The 25,426-nt window shown below is 45.6% G+C and overlaps 1 protein-coding gene across 1 annotated transcript in view; it reads right to left on the bottom strand.

The window, feature by feature from the left end:
• Positions 1 to 24,551, bottom strand: part of LOC126526179 (4-pyridoxate dehydrogenase-like) — a 69,208-nt gene extending 44,657 nt beyond the window's left edge. The window contains exons 1-2 of the mRNA XM_050174123.3: positions 24,292 to 24,551; positions 5,156 to 5,358 (exon numbers count right to left, since the gene is read on the bottom strand). Coding sequence (XP_050030080.2) covers positions 5,156 to 5,358; positions 24,292 to 24,475 — 387 coding nt within the window. The 5' untranslated portion in view covers positions 24,476 to 24,551. The remainder of the gene's footprint in view (positions 1 to 5,155; positions 5,359 to 24,291) is intronic.
• Positions 24,552 to 25,426: the final 875 nt, after the last annotated feature.

Below are 25,426 nucleotides of genomic sequence, written 5' to 3'. Positions count from 1 at the left end.
AGCTAGCACAGCAAATTCGAAACAAGGCTTGGTGCAGACTACCGAAAGAAGATGGTGCGAAATCGTCCCCTAAAATACTTCAAGACTCATACTGGTCATTCATGAAAGGACGTACCTTGTGACAGGCAACTTAAGCTTGTCAGCGCACAAGATATGTTCACTTAGTAGGAATCGCGAGTTCCGTGATTATAAGGAAGGGAAAATGCTCAGTCTCATAGCATCAAGGTGCTCACCCAGAAAAATTTTCATTAAAAATATTGATTATTTCACATAGTTGATTCCCTTGGTATGTCAGTTCCACCTGAATATGGAGATCGCTTCGAATTAGCCATGACAAAAGTGCAAACTCGCTACATGGTAGTCATGGGCGACTTCAATTTAGACGGGGGGAAAAAGCCAGGTGGTGAACAAGCAATCGGAAACTGCTGCATCAATTCTAGGAACATTACAGGAGAAATATAGCTAGAATTCGCACAAAGGAATAAGCTCCAAATAATGAATACCATTTCAGGAAGCGTAGCAACAGGAAGTCGACTTAGAAAAGCCCTAATGGGGAAACAAGAAATGAAATAGTTCTCATCTTTGCCGATTCGAGCATAGTGCAGGACGTAGAAGTGTTAGGTAGGGTAAGCTGCAGTGATACTAGGTTATTGAGGTCTATGGTTTCCCTCAATATGAAGAGAGAAAGAGCACAATTAGTCATGAAGAAATAGGCCAACATAGACGTAGTAAGGATAAAAGCATACCAATGTAGGCTTGATTCAGGAAGGGATAGTTTACAATGGATCACATCCCTTCATTAATCATGTAATCCCGAAATCTGCAGAGTACAATCAGCCTCTCCACATTGCTTTGATAGATTATGAAAATACGTTTGATTCAGTAGAGATACCAGCAGTCACAGAGGTACTGAGTAATCAAGGAGCACAAGAAGTATACGTGAATATACGAAAGATATCTACAAACCTTCCACAGCTACCTTGGTTCTCCACAAGGAAAGTAGAAAGATAGCTATAGAGAAAGGTGTCAGGCAAGGAGATAATCTTTCCAAAGCTATTCACTGCATGCTTGGAAGAAGTATTCGAACTATTAAAGAGGGAAGGTTCAGGAGTGAGGATCAACGGCAAAAACTTCAACAACCTTCCTTTTGCAGATGACATTGTGGTGTACAGAAAATCGGGATGAATTACAAGAAATGATTGCGGACCTTAAAGGGAAGCTGAAGAGTCTGTCGAATTCAATAAGACGCTTCTATACGGATGCGGGAACCTTATAAACCATGTAAGTAAAATTTGGGTTTTTTTTTCAATTAGGAGCGACGAAATCGTCGGTTGAAATTGCGCTGTAGCTCCGCCCCCCGTCGAATGCCGCGTGCTGCTGCTGACGATGCGAGCGGAGACCGGAAACCGCCGTGTTGTGACGTCAACTCTAGTGCTTCGTTCCTTCGCAGCGTCCGCGACCGTGCCTGACCGCACTTGTTTCTGCGTGCGTGCCATCGTAATCTGCTTCGATCGAGCCTGCATTCCTTTGTTGGTGCGTCTGCGTGTATGTAGAGTGTTAGTCAACGTGCGTGGTAGTCAACATGAATGGTAATCAACGTGAGTGGTAGTCAACGTGGTAGTCAACAGATGAAGGTCACTACACGTACTGCATGAACCGTGAAGCTTTTCACGCGTTTAAACCGTCTTTGTAGATTGCCGACAGCTTTGGACAGCGCACAAATGCCGACGATCGCATCCCCGCTTACGCTCCACGAGGAGGCATGCAGGAACACAACACTACAGTTGTTTGACCGGAAACGAGCTCACTAGATCGGCGAAAGATCGGCGAGATCACTAGATCGGCGAAAGATCGGCGAGATCACTAGATCGCTTTGCAAAAAAACATACTCACCAAAGAGCATTTCCAACACGAGGAGATCCCAAGACTTTGCTTTTGTTCGCGTCGAAAGCACTGCTCGCACCAGCATCGTTTGCTTCTTCAAGAGGCCGGCTCTTCGCAATCGGCTAGTACATGTAGGGAGTAACGCCGAACTCCTCAGAAAAACGCAGTCTCCCTAAATTGTCCATTATCGTCGCAGAAAAACAGCACCAAACTACCTGGCACCGCGCTTCATGTGTAGCGGCAGCGGTCGGTTACTAGTGTTGACGTCACGAGGCGCCCGACCAATCACAGGCGGAAATGAGACGCGCGAGCTGGGCGTGTCCGCTGCTGCACTTTTCGTCGAAATAAAATATATTTGCGCTTTCTTTAGCTCAATTTCGATACGATATTCGAATTCGGAGGGTTGAAAACCATTATTTACAGATGTTCACTCCATTTTTCTGGAAAACCTTTCAGCTTCCCTTTAATTCACTGCTGCTATAGACATAAATGCTGCAACGTTTGTCATACAAAATCATATAACGCTTTAGCTCTCTAACATACTATTCGATTACGGAGGCTGCCTGTTGTGAGTACCTACAGATTAAGTTTCCGTGCATCCGAGCTAAGCAATTGCCTGAAACGTTTACAAATATAGATGCGGCTTGCAGGAAGCAACACTCCTTTCTCCAGGATTCTACCAACTGGTATCTCCGGTAATTTTAATAGGTTATCACATCATCATGGTTTATCTCCACCGTAGTACATACTGCGTCAAATATAGATCATTATTTGATGAGAATACCCCGGTGTCCTGAATCTGATGCAGAGCATAAAGTGTAAACAGATGGGCTGAAGCTCAAAGTGACAAATACTGCATTGTCGAAAATACATCTTTAATTCACAGCTGCTATTGACATAAATGCTGCAACGTTTGCCATACAAAATCATATAACGCTTCAGCTCTCTAACATACTATTCGATTACGGAGGGTGCCTGTTGTGAGTACCTACAGATTAAGTTTCCGTGCATCTGTTTGCCCTAGAGGAAGTAGTTCTAAACAGTTTTTTCTCGCGCCTCCACAGGAATACAGCCGCCAAAAAGCAAACAAGGAACTCAACAACTTATTTTCATAGTCAATCACTGAACGCGAGGGTATAATGAACTGAGTACTTCATTTGTGACTTGACCCGCGGCGGTTTCGTAGAGGCTATGGTGTAGGGCCACTAAACATGAGGTCGCGCGATTGAATCCCGGCCACGGCGGCCGCATTTCGATGTGGGTGAAATGCGAAAACACCCATATGCTTTGATTTAGGTGCACGTTAAAGAACCCCTGGTGGTCCCAATTATTCCGGAGTCCTCCACCTCGGCGTGCCTCATAACAATATCGTGGGTTTGGCACATAAACCCCATAATTTCAATAATTTTTTTTTTTTTCATTTGTGAGTAATGGCACTTCTGACGTCGTGTGCCACGTTAGGCGTGCTCTGCGACCAATCGCCGAAAGCACCCGCTTGGCCTAATCGTTCGCTTGCCTGACGTGCGATGTCAAATTATCGCACGAAGATGACATCCAAGTCCCAGTCATATGCACAGTCAAGGCCCATTCGCGCCGTCGCCGTGAACTTCCATGTGAATGAAGTGCAAGTGCAATAACATCACTGCTATGCGGCCGTGCCTTGTACTGTGGGTGCGAGCGAAAGCGTGCGAGAGTGAGCCGAGGAGGATGGTGACTCGATCTAACGCGCTTAAGGGAGGAAAGTGGGGACAAAGCAGGCCATCTTGCATGGCGTGCAAAGCAGCACTAGTGAGTGGGGGGGGGGGGGGGGGGACGCGTCTTAATGAAGTGGCGGCTGCTTATGGCGTGGGTATCTTGAAAGTTATCTCCGGTGGGTACAGAGTCTGGGCGCGCCTAGGGCTCATGGACTCATCTGCTTTCTGTTCTCGCTGCTTAGTTCACGTTGAAGCGCGATGCAACAGAAAGGACAATTCGCTCGCTACTGCTGCTGCTCTTCCTGACTCTAGCGCTTTGACAGCGAGTGGTCGCCATAATAGAGTGAGATTTGTTGATGTTTGTTTCTGCACACGTAAACCATGCTTCTTAACTTAGTTAGTAAGGGAATGTTCACAACCTTACACGGCTGATAAAGCTACTATCTTTACTTCACATAGTTTATCAATTTGCTATTGCAGTCGGTGCGCCGCGTTTCTATCGAATCTGCAACATTGTATTTAGTGTGTTCTCGAATGGACTGTCATAGCAGTCCCTGTGAATATACTTCCGTTTGTAAACGTCGGCGCATAATCGTAAAACAAAATTATATCTGAAAGACGTCAGGCTGCAGTGCCCTCAACATATCTACAAAGGGTCAAGCAACTAATGCTATATGAAGACAATTTCCAAGAGTTTAGTAAGTATTATTACGTCCTATTGAAGCTGCCGCTCTGTCAGCCTCAGCGATCGTTGTCAGCAAGGCGACGTGCACTCCATCGAAACTATCTCGTCAGCATGAACTGAACTTCTTTGCATTATGCCTACAGGAACGGCAATAGACCACCCTGGCGATTCAAACTGGATTCTTGGAATGCATGGCTGCTGGAACTTGACTAATATATTATAGTATGCTTCAAGAAAATTCCGCGGCGACGTACCCTAAAGGTGGCATACACAGTTGTTGTTCTTATCTTCAGCTGCGATGATTTTGTTGCAGTTTTGCAGCAAGGTAATTAAGTATTTATTACTGGTGGGTTCTCTGGAACCATGCTAGTTCAGTGTCGTTAACCATGAGGGTGACAGCGTCAGTGATGCATGGAGACTATTTGGTCGCCCAGCGCCCAGCGGTGGTGCGACAAGCGCCGGAATCCATGTGGTTGGGCTACTGTATTTGAATAGCTGAGCACCGCACCTGCGTACACCAACGATGGGCAGCCGAGCAATGTGCGACAGCGCACACCCAGTTGGTTAAGGAGGTGTGCTTGGGCCACGCTTTTGCTTATCAGACCCGTAATTGTAGTGGGCTAATAATAATAATATATGGGGTTTTACGTGCCAAAACCACTTTCTGATTATGAGGCACGCCGTAGTGGAGGACTCCGGAAATTTCGACCACCTGGGGTTCTTTAACGTGCACCTAAATCTAAGTACACGGGTGTTTTCGCATTTCGCCCCCATCGAAATGCGGCCGCCGTGGCCGGGATTCGATCCCGCGACCTTGTGCTCAGCAGCCCAACACCATAGCCACTGAGCAACCGCGGCGGGTTGTAGTGGGCTACCACTGGCGCATACATACCTTATTCACCATTGAAAGGCAGGCGTGCTCCTGTGGTTCAGGAAGGTATTTCCAGTCGAACCTACTACCGATGAGCAGGGGTGCGAACAGTGGAACCTGCGCAAAAGCGTCCTCCATGCCCCCGGCCTCAATCAGCAACACCATCTTGCTTGGGTCGGCTGACAGGCGGTTGGCGAGCACGCATCCTGCCGAGCCACCGCCAACTGGAACATAAAATAAAATGTTGGGGATTTCGCGAATCGACTAATAAAAAGCACTACGTTGCAGTCACTCGCAATATGCTCCACCTTCAATACGAAACCTCGGTGCTCTGGAGTCGACGTATGCGACGTACGCAATACCAGCAGGACCAGTAAGACAGACTCGAAAAGCCATCAGGGCATGTAAACCTCTCAGGACTTGACTTGCAAGCCTCTTGAGACCGGCGATGCCTTCCAAGACATGAAAGACTTGCCAGATTCGCAAGTAATAGCCTGCTGTACAGACAGACGTACGACGACTGCGACGCAGGTTAATAAATACGCGGATCTTTTTAAGAAACACAATACACTGTGCCCCATCATTATTCCATCAATTTTGAAATGGGTGCTCAGATTTGATTTCAATGGCGATGGCACACGCGTACACTTGAAGTTCATAAATGTTGCCGTCTCGTCAATGGTTAGTTGCAAATTCTTAAAACGCCTTAGAGTTACTGGTATGCCACAAAGTAAAATATTTGGCGGGAGCTATGCATCGCTGAGTTTAAGGCACGAGCTCCGCATCTCAACGCCCCCATCTTAAACGAGTTCTGTGTTTGAAATTTGCCGCAGTTCAGAGAAACAGGCGAGTATCAATTCATTGGAAACGAATGGAGTGTCTCTAACTGTCGGCAAATCTCTTGTCTGCGCAAATCTTCCTTTTAACAAGCTTTCTAGCTAAGGTAGCTTCGTTGTACTTATCGAAAGCATTAACTAGTTCATAGGGTTGAAATCAATTAGGTTAGGCCAAATTTATATTTTCAGATCCAGATTGTATCGGTGTGAGTCAGCGCTTTGACACTGGTATTTGTTTAGAGAGCAGCAACATTGCTGACGCACTAATTTTAAGAGGTGAAGCGCAACTTTTATTTCTGTGCTTTCAGTGTTACCTTGGGAAAGGCGTACTGTTCGGTAACTTTGCACGGTGGCTATCATGCAAAACAATACGCGAAAGCACTCACGTAAACAATAATGAATATGACCCCGTGAGGTGGTCTTCTCATTTGCCTACATAAAAAATTACCGCAGTGCTGCCATCTAAGATAACTTAAAGCTTTTAACTGGTGTCTAGAGTACAAAACACAGAATGCTACTTCTTGAGTGCTCTTTTAATCACTTCTATTCGATCTTTATGGGTGCATTTGCGTTATACGGAAATCTACAGGGCAAGAAGCGATTTGTTCATCTTCACGGGAATCAATCGTTTCAGTGCTTTGTGCTATTGGCGAAGTGTCTGAATCTATCTCAAAATGTGTTCCCGAAAAACACGGTAGCACAGAATTCATGCAGTAGCTACAGAATATATCTTTTGCCCCAGCTAACGTTAGCGAAGCTGTTCAAAGAAAAAAAAAAGGTTAAACAAACTCGGTGCGAGATAAAATTATGACTTGCGGTGTTGGGTTGACAGAAATCTGACAACCGAACATCGTAGGTCTTAGGATCGTATAATGCACTTTGTTTTTTAAGTATTTCTTTTTCGTTGAATAGCATGGCTAAACTTAGCTGGCACACCCCCTATTTGCATGCATCATCAATTGAAGTAATCTGCCATGGAGCAGGACCAATCGTCGTTGGTATTGCAGCTACGATCAGCTACGCGTCCTCAGCCGATGGAACGGTTGGTACCAACACGACACGAAAACAAACTTGTTTACTCTAGAATGCGTATTTGCATGTGTATGGTAAATAAAACAAAATTGAGATTATTCTTACAGCTGATTTCTCGCCTGGTAGAAGCGGCCAGCTTTCTGTTTGTTGTCGCATAGAGGTAAAAAAAAGAAATATTGAATGGAAGAACTGCTTTTTCATGCTTTTTAATGTTAAATGCACCTGTCCTGGGAAGTTTTGGGAGATGATATATCCCGTAAATAAACAAGAACCCATATCACTACACAATACTGATGGCGTACCGCTAATTGACACTGAATGTCCCACTGCGTTTAAAATATTTTTTGCATCAGTGTTTACAAAGTTATTCCAGTATGCCAATTGTTCTGATTGCGATTACCCATTCATGGAGCCTATGGCGATTAGTCCTGAGGGTATTGAATTTTTAATTACCACCTTAAGTTACTCTCATCTGCCAGAAAAAACAACATAAATTTGAAAACTCTCAACATTTCAGTTTCCAGCCAGAATTTGCGTCATCTTTGAGCAATCATTATCATCTGGAGAACTGCCTGCCGACTGGAAAATAGCCAAGGTCATTACTCTGTTCAAAAAGACTAACAAAAACTCCCCAGATACGTATCGTGCCATTTAACGTTCATATGCTGTAAATTACATGAACATATTATCGCTTCACATCGGGTTCGAACAATCTGGAACAAAATAACTTTTGCTTTCCAAATCAGTATGCATTTAGGAATGGCTACAGTAGGACACAGTTATTTGAACTTACTACTGACCTCCATTTTAACGTGGTTGAAAATTAGCAAACAGATTTTTTTTATTTAAAAGCATTTCATACATTTGCACATGGCCGGCTGTTCACTAAATAATCTGCCGTTTGTCCTGATTTTCTCAAGTTATCCTAGCTTCTTAACTTCCCCATTTTCCGACAACCATCACAATCAGAATCGGTTTTTATTGAGATGATTAGAAAGATTACAAGTGGTTAATAGTCACAAGGAGGTCCCGAAGTCAAAGACTGCAGTGGGACCTTTACAAAGCAAACGAAATAGATCAAAAGTACAGCAGTTTCAACAAATTGTTAACATAGAAAAATTACAGGTTTTAGTATGAATAGCATAATTGAAGAATTTCATATGCATAACTGTCACGAAAGAAAAAAAGCAGTGTAACACAATCTCGTTGACAAGTGATAAATTAACAGCGTAGGTGACGTGACGAACACACTATAATTTGCTAACTCGAATGCATATGTGAGGCAGAAACAGAAACCTAATGGAATGGCAATGAAAATGAAATGAAGGCACCCTGAAAGAATGGTTGAGAGTATGGACTAGGTATCAGTATTCGACAGAATGTAATATTTTAATTGTTTCTTAAATTCGTGAATTTTAAGTGTCTTTATGTATAATGCTAGTCTCTTCCAGAATGCAATAGATGAAACATGGACGCTCTGTTTGTTATAATTAGTATGTATTTTGGAGAAAATGAATTTCTATATATTGCAAACCTGGTAATAGTATTTAATAGAGAAGATTGTGGTATCAAGTTATCGCATCGTTTGTAATTGATTTGATGAAACAAAAAGGTACCTACGTGATATTTAACAAGTTGTGTGACTGTAAGAATGTTATTAGTTCGTAAAAGACATGAGGCGTTGTAGTTATATGGGCTAAATGTAATTATCCTAATAGCCTGATTCTGTAGGATTTGCAATGAGTTTATATGGGCTACGTAAGTATTTCCCCAGCAAGTAACGCAGTAGTTAATGTGGGAATGAATAAATTAAAAGCATAATGATAGTGTCGCGAAGCACTTTGAGCAGTAAGCGTTCGCGACTAGAACGTTGGAGCAGCGAGAGGTAGTGTAGCCGACCGAGCACCGAAACAAGGTTGTTCTTTCTCGTCGTCGTTGTATCTCTCCTAGCCACAGCCCCTCTGCTCCATATTTTACAGTACAGTTATCTCCCCCGCGGAAAAGGAAGCTGTCCCGGCGACCTACGGGTAGGACAGCACAGGCGGATCATAGTAGGGCTTGAGACGCTGGGCATGCACAATTTCGCGTCCACGACGGCGATGATCCAAAGGTAGCTCGAGGGGTTCCACAATATAGTTGACTGGAGACGTTTGGTTGATCACGCGGTATGGGCCTTGGTACTTCGACGCGAGTTTTGGTGACAGTCCAGTGGTAGAGGCTGGAACCCGAAGCCATACTAGCGAGCCAGGAGCATAGGATACAGGAGCATTGGAACTTTCTCGATGGTGCTTCTGGCGTTGCTGGTCTTCTGACGTAAATATACGGGAAAGCTTGCGACACTCTTCTGCGTGTGCAGCAGCTTCGGATAGGGTAGTTGTTTCCGTGGAGTCAGGGCGGTACGGAAGGATAGTATCCATTGTGGAAAAAGGTTCGCGTCCGTACAGGAGAAAGAAGGGCTAAAATCCCGTGGTAGTCTGCGTGGCGGTGTTGTAAGCGTAGGTCAGAAAAGGTAGAACATGGTCCCATTTGGTTTGGTCGGATGCAACGTACAATGGCCAGCATGTCACCAAGAGTGCGATTAAAGCGCTCGGTCATGCCATTAGTCTGCGGATGATACGCAGTAGTGGTGCGATGAATGATGCGGCATTCTTTGAGGAGAGCCTCGATGGCGTCGGAGAGGAAGACGCGGCCTCTGTCACTGAGTAATTCCCTGGGAGCTGCGTGGCGAAGGATGATGCGGCGCAGGAGAAACCAGGCGACGTCACGTGCCGAAGCGCTGGACAAAGGGCAAGTTTCCGTATAGCGCGTAAGATAGTCGATGGCCACGATTACCCAGCGATTGCCATCTTATGTGGTTGGCAGAGCTCCATAAATGTCGATGCCTACTCGATCAAAAGCACGTGCTTGGCAAGGCAAAGGCTGCAATGGGGCGGTTGAACGACGAGCGGGATCATTACGGCGTTGGCAAACCAGACAGGAGCGGACATAATGATGGATGAATCGATACATCCCCCGCCAGTAGTAGCGTAGGCGTAGACGCGCGTATGTCTTCAGTACCCCTGCATGCGCGCACTGGGGATCGTCGTGGAACGCTGCGCAAATATCCGAACGCAGGTGTCGCGGGATGACAAGCAACCATTTGCGGCCGTCCGGGAGGTAGTTGCGACGGTACAGGAGCCCGTCGCGAATGGAGAAGTGATGTGCTTGGCGACGTAATGCGCGATTGGTAGTGGGTGTCGATGGGCTGGACAAAAAACGCAGCATGGACACAATCCATGGGTCTTTCTTCTGCTCCAGAAGAATGTCCGTGGCAGCAAGGGAAGACTCGGACAATGAGGCCTTCGGGAAGCTAGCCTCGTCTGTTAGTGGCGACCGAGACAAGGCATCCGCATCCGAATGTTTTCGGCTAGAACGATACAGCACGCGAATGTCGTACTCCAGCAGTCGAAGGGCCCATTGAGCAAGACGACCGGACGGTTCTCTTAAGGACGACAGCCAGCACAGCGAATGGTGATCAGTTATGACATCAAACGGGCGGCCATAAAGATACGGACGGAATTTGGTTATGGCTCAAATTATAGCCAGGCATTCCTTTTCTGTGACAGAATAGTTCGATTCAGGTTTAGTGAGTGCACGACTGGCGAACGCAACGACGTACTCATCGAAGCCAGCCTTTCTCTGAGCGACAACGGCCCCAAGGCCAACGCCACTGGCATCCGTGTGTATTTCAGTTGGAGCACTTGGGTCGAAATGGCGCAGGATTGGTGGTGACGTCAAGAGACGACGCAGCTTTGTGAAGGCGGCATCGCAATCCGGTGACCAGGTTGAAAGGTTATGGCCACCATGAAGAAGCTGCGTTAAAGGTGCTATTATAGTGGCAAAATTGAGGATGAAACGGCGAAAGTATGACGCTAATCCAATGAAGCTGCGCAGTTCTTTCAAATTCGTTGGTCGGGGAAACTGGGCAACAGCTTGTAGTTTCGCCGGATCAGGGAGTACACCTTCTTTCGACACGACATGGCCGAGGATGACCAGCTGCCGGGCAGCGAAGTGACACTTCTTCAAGTTAAGCTGGAGGCCAGCATCGGCGATGCACTTTAAGACGCGGTCAAGTCAAAGTAAGTGGGAAGGAAAGTCCGGTGAAAAGATAACGATGTCGTCCAGATAACGCAGGCATATCTGCCATTTGCGGCCGCGCAAGATGTTGTCCATCATTCTTTCAAATGTGGCAGGCGCATTACACAGGCCAAATGGCATCACGGTGAATTCAAATAAACCGTCAGGTGTGATGAAGGCCGTTTTCGGACGGTCCGACTCAGCCACTGGCACTTGCCAGTACCCGGATCGTAAGTCTAAGGATGAGTAGAATTCAGCGCCTTGGAGGCAGTCTAGCGCGTCGTCAATACGGGGTAGCGGATAAACGTCCTTGCGTGTGATCTTATTAAGTCGCCGGTAGTCCACGCAAAAGCGAATTGTGCCATCTTTCTTTTTTACCAGCACTACAGGAGAAGCCCAGGGACTGTGCGAAGGTTGTATAACACCGCGTTGGAGCATGTCTGCAATTTGCTCAGCGATCACGCTACGCTCCGTGGCGGATACGCGATACGGCCTGTGGCGTAAAGGCGCATGGTTGCCGGTGTCGATGTGATGGACAACAGTGGATGTACGGCCTAAGCGAGATTGTTGTAGGTCAAATGACGTGCGAAAGCGGTCTAGAAGTTGGACGATCTGTGCGTGCTGCGTTGGAGTGAGGTTGGGATCAATGCTCTGGTAAAATGTTGGGTCACACGGCGGCGTGGGAGGAGAAACGTGAAGGGCCAGAGCGTCAACCGGAGGAGAAGCCGGGTCGTCAGGCACATCGTAAAGGAAGCTTGGTTCGATTTCGTCGGCATAACCAAGACACTCATTGTGGAGCAGCCTAGCAGGGCAAGGAAACAGGTTCGATACGTAAAGTGCGCTCGAATTTTGTCGAATGGCAAGAAGGGCAAAAGGGAGCAAGAAAGGATGGCGGCGAGCAACAAGCTTAGACGGCGTGAAAAGAACTGTGGAGTCGGAAAACCCAACGCAGGAAACGGGTACAAGTGCGGCAGAGTATGGAGGAATCTCGGTGTCGGCGGTGACGAACACACGACCGGAAGTGTCATCAGTATCTTCAAAAACGTTGGTGCCGAATGGCGACAGCGCGAGTTCAGCACGGGCACAATCTATAACGGCATGATGAGAGGACAGAAAGTCCCATCCTAAAATCATGGCATGGGAGCAGCGAGGCAGAACAACGAACTCAATATGGTATAAAGCGCCGCTTATAACAACACGCACGGTACACTTCCCTAAGGGTTCAATCGGCGCAGCGCTTGCTGTACGTAATGAAATGGCTGAATAAGTCGTCGCGACTTTTCTAAGGGTAAGACGAAGCTGGTCCGAAATCACTGATATTGCTGCTCCCGTGTCTACAAGCGCATGAACGGCAATGTCTTCTGCATAAACTTCAAGGACGTTCGCAGGAAATAAATGAGGTCTTGAGGAGTTCGTTGAGATCGCAGTTCTTGCCTCCGAAACTGCGGTCCTTAGTTTTCCTCTCGGATAGCTTCAGGACGACGGATAAGCGGCGACAGAGAACGCCGACGGGGAGACGGAGACCGACGGGTATTGAAGGGTCAGGAAAGAGGAGACGAGGCTTCGAAGGGCTGAGCGGCAGTAGCAGAACGGGACGGAGAGTCGAAACCGTTACTTTGTGCCCTCGGAGAATCCGAAGGATACCATCCACGCCGGCGGCAAAGCCGTGCTACATGCCCAGGTAGGCCGCACGAATAACAGATAGGCCGATTGTCATGGGTGCGCCATGGATTGAAAACAGCGGGCGGAGACTGTTGGAAATATTGGTGAGGTGGGCGCACGGGCTGCTGTGGCGGCCAGTAGCTGCTTGGGGGGGCAGGAGAATATGTTGCAGCTGCTTGCGGAGGTGAGGGAAAGGCGCTGGTAAGTCTGGATTGATTACCTGCAGAAGGAGGCCTTGGATTAGCGACAACGGCAGCGTACGTACGTACGCGGTTGATGAGCAAGTGGTACTGCGTTAGCGACTTGTTCTTGTATCATGTGACGGAGATCTAGAGACAAGCGCGGCTCTGGGGCTGGAGCGACTGGCAGAAGAGGAGAGTTGGCGCGCCACTTCCTCTCGTACAAATTGCTTGATTCTGTCGAAAATTTCTGAACTGCAAGGAGTAGAAGTGGCACCATCACTCAGAGCTGAAAGCGCGACATCCGGAGCGAGCGCTTGGCGCGTAGAAATCCGTTGTTTGCGCAGCTCCTCATAGCTCTGGCAAAGCGTTATGATGTCGTTGACCGTCTGAGGATTCCTTGCCAAGAGCATTTGGAAGGCGTCATCTTCTATGCCTTTCAAGATGTTCTTGACCTTGTCATATTCGGTCATATCTGGGTCTATACGCCGGCAGATGTCAACTACATCTTCAATGTAGCTCGTAAAAGTTTCGCCCTTTTGTTGGGCGCGACAGCGAAGCTGTTGTTCAGCCCGAAGTTTGCGCACAGCAGGGCGACCGAATACTTCTTGAAGTGCCGTTCGGAATGCTGTCCAGGTGGAAAGGTCAGCCTCATGGTTGCGGAACCAAAGATGGGCGACCCCGGAAAGGTAGAATGGTACGTAGCCAAGCTTGTCAGCTTCAGACCATTTGTTGTGGGCACTCACTCGGTTGTATGATGACAGCCAGTCCTCTACGTCATGATCGTCAGTGCCATTGAATATGGGAGGACCCGTTGGCGTGTCGCACCAGGACAGACGACTGGAGGCGGTGCCATGGGTGGCACGGGAGGACTAGTCTCCTCAGGCATGGGAGATGTGACAGGGATCGTCCGGCTTCGGTGTTCCAGGTTTGCAATAAGTCCAGCACCTTCCACCAAATGTCGCGAAGCACTTTGAGCAGTAAGCGTTCGCGACTAGAACGTTGGAGCAGCGAGAGGTAGTGTAGCCGACCGAGCACCGAAACAAGGTTGTTCTTTCTCGTCGTCGTTGTCTCTCTCCGAGCCACAGCCCCACTGCTCCATATTTTACAGTACAATAGTAATATTTGATGGCCAAATATGTTTCGTGTATTTAGAAGTACCCTAATTCCGTAGGTAATCTTCTGTTTTAGTTCGGTTAAGTGTTCAATAAATTTATGATGTCTGTCGACTTCTATGCCTAGATAATTACATGAAAAACTTGCAGGGATAAGACTTGCGCCCAAAAAGATAGGAGGAATGGAGTGAAGTGTTCGTTGGTGGGAAGTGAATACAAGAAATTTTGTTTTCGATGGGTTTGTCTGTAGCTGGTTAGTATGGCACCACTCCAGCAGGCTCTGTAAATCGCCATTAAGGCTAGATACTAAGGTTGTAATACATTTATTGGAATAATTGATAGTAGTATCATCTGCATAAAGAACACATTTCAAAGAGGACAGGCAGTTAGTTAGGCACATCATTGACGTATAATCAAAATAAAAGCGGACCCAATATGAAACCCTGGGGCACGCCAATATTAGTGAACATGGTTTTAGAATGAACGCCTGCAATGGTTACTACCTTCATTCTGTCTGTTAAGTAATATTGTAGTAAGAAAAGTGCTGGGCTGGTAATTCATAATGAATCAAGCTTACGAAATAAGATGCGATGATTTATTTTCTCAAATGCTTTGCTTAAATCTACAAATACTGAAGCTGCATGGTTCCCTTCACCGACAGCAAATTTTAGTTGATCGGTTAGAGCAACGAGAGCCAGTTTGGTCGAGTAACCCGATCGAAAGCCGTATGGGAATGGTGAGAGAATGTTAAATTTTGTAAGGTAATTAGTTAAAAGTTTTTCTATTAGCTTTTCTATTACTGTGCAAAAGGAAGGTAATACAAAGATAGGGCGATAATTGGAAATTATAGAGCGGTCACCTTTCTTAAAAATTGGTGTAATCTTGCCTTGTTTCACTTCTTGTGGGAAACTGCCTGATTCAAACATGAAGTTGATTGTGTCTGCAAGGATATCACTTATTAAGGGTGCAATTAATTTTATTTGGGACGGGTGTAATTTATAGATGCCGGCGCCAGTTATTTTCATGTTGCTTATAATGTTTAGAACTTCCTGAGATGTAGTTGGAAATGAAAAGAAAGACTGGTAGGCGCTGGGGCACGGGATTGTCATGCGCAGGTGACTGTAGCTCGCTGCTAAAGAAGAAATCAGCAAACGCATCAGCTATTTCTTTGGCGGTCTTGTATGCGTTACACTGATAAGCAATTTATGTTATAGCTTCGCGATTATGTGCCCTGTTTAAGAAGGAGTTAACAATTTCCCATTTCTTCTTTAGGTTTTTACCGCATTCCAAAATCTTTCTCTCGTCGCATGTTTTTTAGCTTTTTTCAATGTGGTAGAAGGCTGGTTAGAAAACATCTTGCACCGAATGGCTAAATTCTTGTTAAATGGTTGTCGTTTGGTTTTCTCATAAAGATTATCCTTCTTGCGCAATAAAGCCAAGAGCTTATCTGTTATCCATGGATTTTGAGGTGATGTGAATTTCTTTTTGCATTTAAGTTGAACGGAATGACGATCAAAACATGACTTAAGAGGAAGCTTTAGCTCGGGTGCTCCTATCTAAATACATGTAAAAGGAGAATTCGTTTTTCTCGGCAACCACTGCACCAAATTTGACGGGGTTTGCTGCATTTAAAAGAAAAACTTAAAATCTAGTGACTGTTGGTTTCGAATTTTTTAGTTAGGTCGTCAATTTTTTATAAAAAATTGGCAAAAATTGAAAATTTTCAAAAACGAAACTATCAAGTTTACAACTCTGTAACTCAACCACTAAAAGTTATAATACAATTCTGTGAATTGCATCTAATAGTACATCTAAAGCGGACAAAATTGATATGTTACACTTGAACATAAAAAAATTTAATCATAGGGAAATACAACTTTTGCAAAACCATTGTAACCAACGCAACAATTTCACGTAAGATGTAAAATGACATATTGAATTTGTCCGCTTTGAATGATCTAATGAATGCCGTTTACAGAACCGCGATATCAGTTCTTTATGCAGAGCTATGAATTTGTAAACTTCGTGCTTCTATATTTTACAAACGGTCAAATATTTGAAAATCGTTTTAAGAACATTCAAGCCCTAAATCGAAATTCCGCTTCCTGCAGTCACTAGAATTTAACTTTCTCTTTCAAATGCAACAAATTTCATCAAAATCGGTCCAGGGGTTATCTCATAAAAACGTTTTTGCGTTTTTACATGTATTTGAATAGGCCGCGTCGGAGTTGGGCCCTAGCTAAAGCTTCCTCTTAAGCATAGAGATAAATAGTGCAAATGTTTTTTGTGGATCATTTGTGGAAAAGATGGGGGACCAGTCAAGGTTCGACACGGCTTCAAGGAATGATTGTTTGTCTAGTATAAACTTCGCGTACGTGCATTTTTCGGAGCCATGAGTATAGTGAAATCTGAAAAATATAGGATATTGATCACTTATGTCGGTTATTATAACACCTGCGTCTGGTGGATATGCTAAATTTGATAATGCATGGTCAATTAATGTACCTATGGGGTGGTTAGCACATCGTGTCGGTTTCTTAATCAAACATTTTAACCCAAGCTGTTAAAACAATCAGAATAATGTAAAGCATTAGTAGACGTACTATAAGCGAGGTTAATGTTGATGTCGCCTGCAATTATTACATTTTTCTTTTCATCTGCTAGCAGCCCCATGACGTTATGGAGAGCAGCACAGATATCTATTGCTGGTGATGAGGGTGAACGATATATGCAACCAATTATTATGTCTTTGTTGTCGATGTTGAGGAAGTCATTTTTAATTTCAATCCAAACGTCTTCACAATTAGTTACATTAAGCTCAATATCGCTCCTTCGGTTGTAAGTAATATCCGAATAGATATACAGCGCTGTGCCGCCATGGCTGCTTAACGAACGATTGGAGTATTCTGGAAGAAAACTAGAAAAACAGAAAAGGTGCTTATCGTGGTCGCTCAACCAAGTTTCACATACTCCGATGACAGAAAACGGGAAGGTCAATGAAGAAACGAGATCAGAGAATTCATCGAAGTGCTTGCGCAGACTGCGCGCATTCAAGTGCAAGACAGATCGCTGGTGATTTGAAAGAAGATTGTTTAACTGGTTAGCTGTTAGGTAGGACGATATTGTGAGACATGCCTAGGTTAGAGGCGTGGAGCAAAGGTGGATTAGAGTTAGGTTATCACTGAAAGGTCGGATTTGGTTGCGGTAGGAAAGACGCGGTTTTCAGTTGTTTTCCGGGCCTTGATTTGGCAGTTTTCTGTCCATAGAAATCTCCAGTTTTTCGTTTTTTTTTTCAGACCCAAAGCTTTGAAAAAGAGAGCTTTGTTTTCAAGTGTTAAATGTTCATTAACGAAGACAGGGTTCTATTTTGCTGTCGCGAGGCCAATATCACTCAGGCAGAGTCTAGCTTTCCGTGCTTTCGCGACGAACTCAACTTTCTTTGCTCTCGAAACAAAGCGAGCGATGATATTTTTATGTTCTGGTTTAGTAGGAACACGATGAACAACGTCGAGGTCGGTGGCCGTTACTGGGCAACCAATTTTGTTGCCAATAGTTTCTATGACTGTCGCAGTCCCCTCCTCGTGTTTAAGGAATGCCCTTAGCCTCGACGTTGTTTAATCGAGAATATTGCTCGAAATTGAGATTATTGCTCGAAATCTATGTACCATAGGGAAGCGTGCCTGAACCCAAATTTTTCTTATTTACGTTAACGACCCTCCCAATAACATTCCCTTCCGTTTACGTCTTGTTGTAGACGACTGCGGTTCACCATAAGATCACGTCCGAGACTTACCACCTAACCCTTCAAAATGATCTTAAAGCTATTGTTGATTGGTGTAAAAACTGGCAGATGATTATAAACCATACCAAATGTAAATATATGACTTCTAATCGCAAATATGGTATTTCTTATTTCTATTATTCTTTTAATAACATATTCCTCTACAAAGCTATGTCGCACAAATATATCAGAATTCAGTTCACACCAAATTTTTTATGGTCTTGTCACATTTCAGAATCTGCAACAAAGCTGCCAAGACATTGGATTCCATACGGCGAAGCCTGCGAAACTCGCCTTGTTCCGTTGCAAAATTAGCAAATGTAGGATTTATTCGTCCGCAGTTCAAATTCGTCTCATCTATTTGGTCTGCCCATCGGAAACATTTCATTGAAATGCTGGAGTCGATTCAAGACAGCTGCCCAGTTTATTTTTAACAATCACGTGCGCTCGCCATTGTCTCCCAGCTTGAAACCTTAATGATATGCAGATACTTAAAAATCGCCGTTATATTTTACTTTTGCGTTTATTTCCCAAATACGTTTATACTGGCACTTCGTTTTTTTCCTCTGGCACCACCACCTCGATCCTCACGGCGCTTACATAATCACCCCTGCTTTAAACGAACAAGTGAAAACACTGAATTAGTCAATTCATCTGCATTACCTCTAGCCATTAAGCGCTAGAATAATCTCCCTGACAATTTACTCTTTTTCTGACCCTGGAGAGTTTCTGCCTGCATTTATCGCTTTAGTCTTGTTCCAAATGTTTTGTTTGGTACCACTCTTTCAGTTGCTGTAAATGTTCTTTTTATACTGCGGTTCCACTTGTACGTGGTTATCCCTTTTTACCATATTCGCGTGTGTTTTGTTTTCTAATCTTCCCATTATGTTAGTTTATGCCTGTTTTGAAACAACTTTGTATGATTTTTGTGTATTTTCCTTGTACTGCGTTTATTGTACCATTACCTTGGTTTACTATTTCTGCATATCAGCACTGTATACGTGCTGATATGCCCTCGCACCCGATGCTCTTGGGGACCTGTGAGGTATGAATAAATAAATAAATAAATAAATAAATAATAAAAGAATAATAAATAAATAAATAACATCAATGAAAAACACACTAAAAGAGTATCTAAAGATATGAGGCACGGTGTGTTCAATGGAATAGAAATTCGCAGAATAACGAGCCAAGTCCGTGTCTAATGGTTATCCGTAATGGCCGGCTAGGGCGAAGAGATTGTCAGCCTCCGTTAAAGGTTCACACCTTCCAGGTCTTCGCACTTGCTTTTTATTGAGAGTTCTCATAAAAAACGCGCTAAAGAAGAAGACGAAAGAAACACATACGACCGCACGTGGGCTGAGCTTCCAAATGCCGTTTATTCCAACCGATCATATATTTTCTCGAATAATATACTTATAGAATATTCTGTGGTATAATGCATGCGTGATGTACCTGATGGGCAGTACATGAAATGGATGATCGTTTGAAATAAACGCTAGCTGGAAGTTCAGCGCCCACCCTGCCGTAAGTGTTCCTTTCCTCTTCGTATTTAGCGTGCTTTTAATGTTACGTGTGGAAAGACGAAGACAAAAAATTATTAGCACTGTATTTACAGGAGCAGCGCAGCCAGAGGCCAAGATGGAAACCAGCTCGTCACAAGCCCAGATCATCGTTCTCGTCTTCATTTACGCCTTGTCTCTTGAGCGTCTGTTGTATTGCAACACAACCGCCGGCGGCGAAAGCACCGCCCCGTACCTGTAAATATCTGTGGCAAGCAATGAGTCGTAGGGCTTCAGCTTGCCGACATGGACGATATCACTGGGGGTCGGAGCGGAAGATGTTGCGAGGCGGGCTGAAACGATTTCGTAGGTTACATCAGTTACTTGATGAACCACGCGATATGGGCCTATGTAACAAGGGAGGAGTTTCTCGCAAAGGTGTACTCGACGGGAGTGCGACCGAAGCAGCATTAAAGCGCCTGGTGAGAAGTGCACGTCTCGGTGACAGAGGTCGTGAGGACGCTTCTGGTTCTCTTGTGACACTGATAGGCGAGCGCGTGTAAATTGTCGAGCGCGGTCAGCGCGAGTGATGGCATCGCGGGAATATTCACGTGTCGAAGTCGTAGTTGATAGTAGCAAGGTGTCTATCGGTAGCATGGTTTGACGGCTATACAGAAAGCAGAACAGGGAATAGCCGGCAGTGTCAAGGCAAAAAGAATTGCACGCGAAGGTAATGAAAGGCAGAGCGACGTCCAAATTGCGGTAATCGGCTGAAACGTATTTGGCCAGCATATCTGCGAGCGTCCCTTTCAGCTCGGTCAGGCAGTTGGTTTGTGAAGGGTACAAGGTGGTAAGCTGATGGTGAATACAGCAGACGTGCGAGATGTGATCAATGACCTTAGACAAGTAGGTACGGTCTCGGTCTGTGAGCGCTTGACATTGATCGTCCTGTATCAAGAGGACGTCGTGTAGCAGGAAATCTGCCATGTCAGTAGCGTATCTGGTTAGTAGAGCACGCGTAATTGCCTTTGTGGTCACGTAGTCTGCAGCGACAGGAACCCACTTGTTCCCCAGTCTTCACAAGGCGACGTCGCCGCGTTATTGTCTAGGCGCCAGATGTGGTGCGTGATACGTCGATTGAGTAATACTTGTTGGGGGGGCTAGTTGGTGCATGTTTCCAGAAGAGGGTTGTAGCGCCGAAAAAGACAACACACAGCAAGCGAGACGGGACAGGCGGGACAGGCGCCCCGTATCGCTGCGGCACTCTTTGATGGTTTTTAGCATTCAAGTCTAGAGACGTTGCTGAAAACCAGCAAGGTCAAGGCGCCGTCTGCGATACCCTTTAATATATGCGCCAATTTGTCTATTTCTGACATCTTGTCAGCTGTGCCGCAAAGAGCCAGGACGTGTTGTATTTACGAAACGCAGGGCTCTGCGGGGTTTTGAGCACGGGCAGCAGGAGCCTTTTTTGCTGCGATCATGCTCCCGAAGGGGTTGCTAAACAGTTAGCGAAGTTTCTCTTTAAAAATGTCCCAGCTGGTTAATACGTCTTCGTGGGTTCTGTATCGTACCTATGGGGTGCCGCTCAGGTAAAAAAAGAAAACGTTAGCGAGCATGATCGTTGGATCCCTTCTGGTATAAGTGCTGACGCGTTCGTAAAAGCTAATCTACTCTTCCACGTCGGTGCCGTCAAGTCAGAAAACGGGCCACGGTCGCGAGACTGCAAAAGCGTCACGACTGGAGTAGTCTGACGAGTCGTATCTGATGCTGGTGGGGTCTCATCTCCGGCAGGCAAATAGAGAGCTCGATGTACAATGTAGCGACCGCTGCGGAGGTCCATGGCGGGGACGGGAATCGCAAACTTCCACCAAAATGCTACATGTGGAAAGACACACAGAGAAAAGACTATTTATACTGAATTTACAACAGCAGCATATACCGAGACCAAGATGGAAACCAGTTCGTGCCAAGCCGAGATGCTCGTCTGCGTCTTCATTTGCGCCATGTCTCTTGAGCGTCTGTTGTATCGCAACATTATGAAATGGGTCACCATGAACTAAATAACCCAAAACCAGGTATTGTTATCTATCTGTACCCGAAACATCTATAAACGCGCATTAGCTCAAAGCATGGTGGTTGATAAAGCCAGATGCTATTTGTGTGCCAGCTGGCCACTAAGTGAAAGAAGGTATGGTGTGACGTCATGCCATGAAGAAAGAAAAGCTAGATGCCTTGGTGTACCACTTCGCAGTAGCGAAATAATCGCAAACAGAATATTTTACATGACGGTCTGCTGTTAATAAAGAACGAATTTGAGACTAAGGTGCTGCTAAGGTACTTGAGGTAAAATGCAAGAAAGTACTTAGGACAACAGAAGGGAACGAAAAGGCAGCCTACCAAGTGCGTACCAACTAGCCCAACATTATGTTCCTTTGAAAGTTTGTAGCAGCTGTGGTCATCAAAACTTGTCCGAATATAACTATTAGGACTACACTTATGCGTCATTGGGTTCTTGCCACAACACGCACACACATTTATCCTACGGAATCGAAACCACCGGCTAATGCTCAAGGTTTTAATCTCCACGTAACAATCCTAAGACCAGCCCCACTGTTGACGTAATAGTCCCCGAAGTCTTAAATAGTTGCAGTGAAGATCAAGATATTTTAAAAGAAACCCTGTATTTCGTACTGCAAGGAAATCATGCTGAGCACTCTAATATATTTCGAAATTGTGTGTGACGTTAAAATCGAGTTTGCATGATGAGATGTACAACTAGTGCTTTCAGCTCTAGTTGGTTTCCGGAATTAGATGGTGCCCTATTGTTATTACGGGCTGTATAATTGGTAGAACTACCGCTCGATCGTATCGGGAACTATCTGACAAAATTTTAATTTCTAATACTCTTATTACAAAAACTGAACAACACGTAAATGTCTCAAATTTTGTTTATCTTTATAGCTATTAACTACAGTTGCCGCAAACAAATTCACTGATGATTACGATACTCCCTAACACGAAATTCGAGCGCAGCCCTATGCGTGTTTTCTTTTCGCGATATATTGGCTGGAGCGGACAATCTCTCGTCCGGCACATTGCAAACGGGGCGAATTGGGCCACCACTCTCTCGCTATTCCATACATCATGAGAGGCAGCGCCTGGGTGACGTGTGGGCGCGATTCACAGCATCCGCCGATGACACACCTCCGCTCATACAGCGCTTCGTTTCCATATAGGGTTTCGGTGGACACGCTCGCCGCACGCCATCGGTAACCAGAAGTCGGTGCACTACTCGGGCGCCATCTCGTAGCGGTCATCCCCGCAGAGCCCGTCTTGCGCGGCACTACGCTTTAATTCTCACGCTTTCGCCATAAATTCATCCTCCTCCGCTTTCCTTCTCGCGCTCTCTTCGTTATCGCCGTCTTTCACCCACCGCTGCGCTTCGCGTTTGCTCTTTCATCCTTCGCTGCGCTTGTTCGCTCGGTTACGCCAGGGATGACGCCGACGCGAAAGGCAGGAATCGGCACCTAATAGATGCGCTCTAAAATGCGTAGTGTGGTGTCGAAAGGCAATGTTAGGAGACCATAGGTTCGGGGATGTAAGCGCATCCCTGAACTTTCTGGGTGGGATACGCCTACGTTCGATGAAAGCTACTGGCACATGAGCGTTTTCTTTTTTGCAATGTTCTAGCAGGCTTGTATGCCCGATTTAACAGCACGATTTGCAAAAATATTTTCGGCGCACCACAGAGCGTACAAGGCCAAGCCCTTCGGACGCGTCTGGGCCTCCCGAGATGTTCTTTGACAGGAGCAACGATTGTCATTGCACAGAAGCATCGGATCACCACTCATCGTCGTTGAGACGCTAAGAGTGAGGTTCGACACGTTTCACAGCTACAGTCCCACCATCCCACCATTTAGCCAGTTTGCCAGCGCAAAAACCAGAGGCTACGTTGTGTTGTGATTTGTGACGGTATTGTGACGAGACACCAAGACTGGATACCATCCGGCTTCAAGCATGCAAAACGCCCAACATCGGCATTGTGGTGTCTCCGGCGAATTCAAGTGTGTCCCTCAGTTCTTGGGATTGCTAAGCAGGCAGACTTGTCACCGCTAGCCCTGAAGCAGTTGTTTATGCTGCTCCTGAACGAGTGTTATTTTCGCAGCATACACATCTACATGGACGGTGTGATGAAGACTAATGGTGTAGCGTATGTGTAGCTCATACGTAATGAGGACTAATGGTGTAGCATATGAAAGATATTACATAAATATCAGGCAGTGGCCATCTCAGGATTACTGCCGACATTAATGCGATTATCATTATTTCTTATTACGTCTGTGCCATTCATGAACATTTTATGTTAGGGCGATTGTGACAATGATTCGTCATAAAAATGGCCTTCACGTTGGCGTCGACAGCTGTCGAGAGATAGGTTCTGCCTGAATTTTGCATTGACCGACAGACGTGAACGTGATGCGCGCGCAGGTGGAGAGGACGCTGCAAACACGCCACAAGCTATCGACACGAGGAAACAACCTCTTATCAAACGTGACAGCAGACCGGGGCTGGTTAGACGCTCATTAGTGATAGGTGTGCGCAACTATGGCAGGATGCGTGACACCGCAAAAGCAACGAAAACGGGTGGGCGCGTTGGAGTTACGAGAAGTAACGAGGCTAGAAGATTTAGTCAGTCCCTGCCAGCGGGCATACGTGGCGCAGCGCTAAAGGGTCGGAATGCCTCGCTTGGGGTAGCCGTCTGACGCGAGTTCAAACTTCCAGCACCGGAGAAGTTTTAACGGATTTTTAAAGGTCGAGGTAAACGGTAAGTTCGAGACCAACCTGCGAAACGGAAAGTGGGCAAAGCGTACTTTAAGAATGTTAATCGCATTATTACTCGCAGTAATGTCACCGAACAAACCACTTTTACTCACCGATCACGTAGTCGTACTTCTCAAGGAGGAAGAGCTGGTCGACGATCAGATCGGTGGGCAGGTTTACCAGGTGAAATAGGGACACCATACCACCGAGAAATAAAAGCAGTCCTTGAAAACCGAAGTCAAATAAAGTGAGGGCGTGGGCCGCCGTGTCCCACACAAGATCCATCAAGTAAAGCATCTTTTTTGCCAAGCGTTTCGCTGGAAAACAGCAAATGCGGACAGTTGCTTGCAGACGAGGCACCTGCTTACGAGTGCGTGGCGGATGACGGTCACGTGGTCGATAGCTATCATCGATGAATAGCTCGCCTTCTGCAATCACTGGCACTTTTGCTTTCGGAATTTCCGCTAAAGCCTGAGCAGATGCACCTCGAAGCGTTTCCGCTGGCACGCCGGCAGGGAAAACGTTTGACGGGCTGAGACTGCAAGTATACTCCGTTGCTTTTTAGAACCCAGACCGAACTTGTAATGCGGTGCGGACGTTTCCAGTGAGTTCATCAGAGTATATTTGACTGAAACTGGCATTGCGGATACATATTGCCCACAAAATGTGTTCATAGATGATTGGAAAGACGAACACTCCGCGGAATCGGACACACGCCAGTGGAAACTTTCAGCTGGTTGTCTTATTTCAGGCAATAAGAATATATGGTGTGGCAACTATTTGCCATTAGTTGATGGTGTCGCGTTTTGTCGGTAAACAACGTGCGTTCGGCCAATACACCTCTATCGAATGTTGCGGTTGGGTAAAATTTTTGATTTAGCCACCACGTTCACCAGCGGCTGTGGGCGTACGCTGCAAAGCAAAATGTAACGGGTTTATTTGCTGACCGAAGTAGCAGCATTCCGACGGGATGAGATGAAAAATGTTTCTGTATTAGTCTTTGGGTGCTTTTTATAAGTCCTCATGTGAAAAACAAATTACGAGGTGCTGTACACGTGCGTATGATTCATAGCATACTGTCGTTTGGATGGAACTGGAAATATTTCCAACCGTTGAGGCCACTGGCTTCTTTAGAATCCATGAATTCTTAAAAATCGAAGCATAACATCAAGTAGCCTTAAAAACTTATCTTCAAAGCGTCACTAAATAAATTACATTTTTAAAGCGTCACTAAATAGTTATTACAGA

Source organism: Dermacentor andersoni, chromosome 8, assembly GCF_023375885.2.
Source record: "Dermacentor andersoni chromosome 8, qqDerAnde1_hic_scaffold, whole genome shotgun sequence".
Taxonomy (NCBI): domain Eukaryota; kingdom Metazoa; phylum Arthropoda; class Arachnida; order Ixodida; family Ixodidae; genus Dermacentor; species Dermacentor andersoni.
This window is presented reverse-complemented; position numbering and strand designations above follow the sequence as displayed.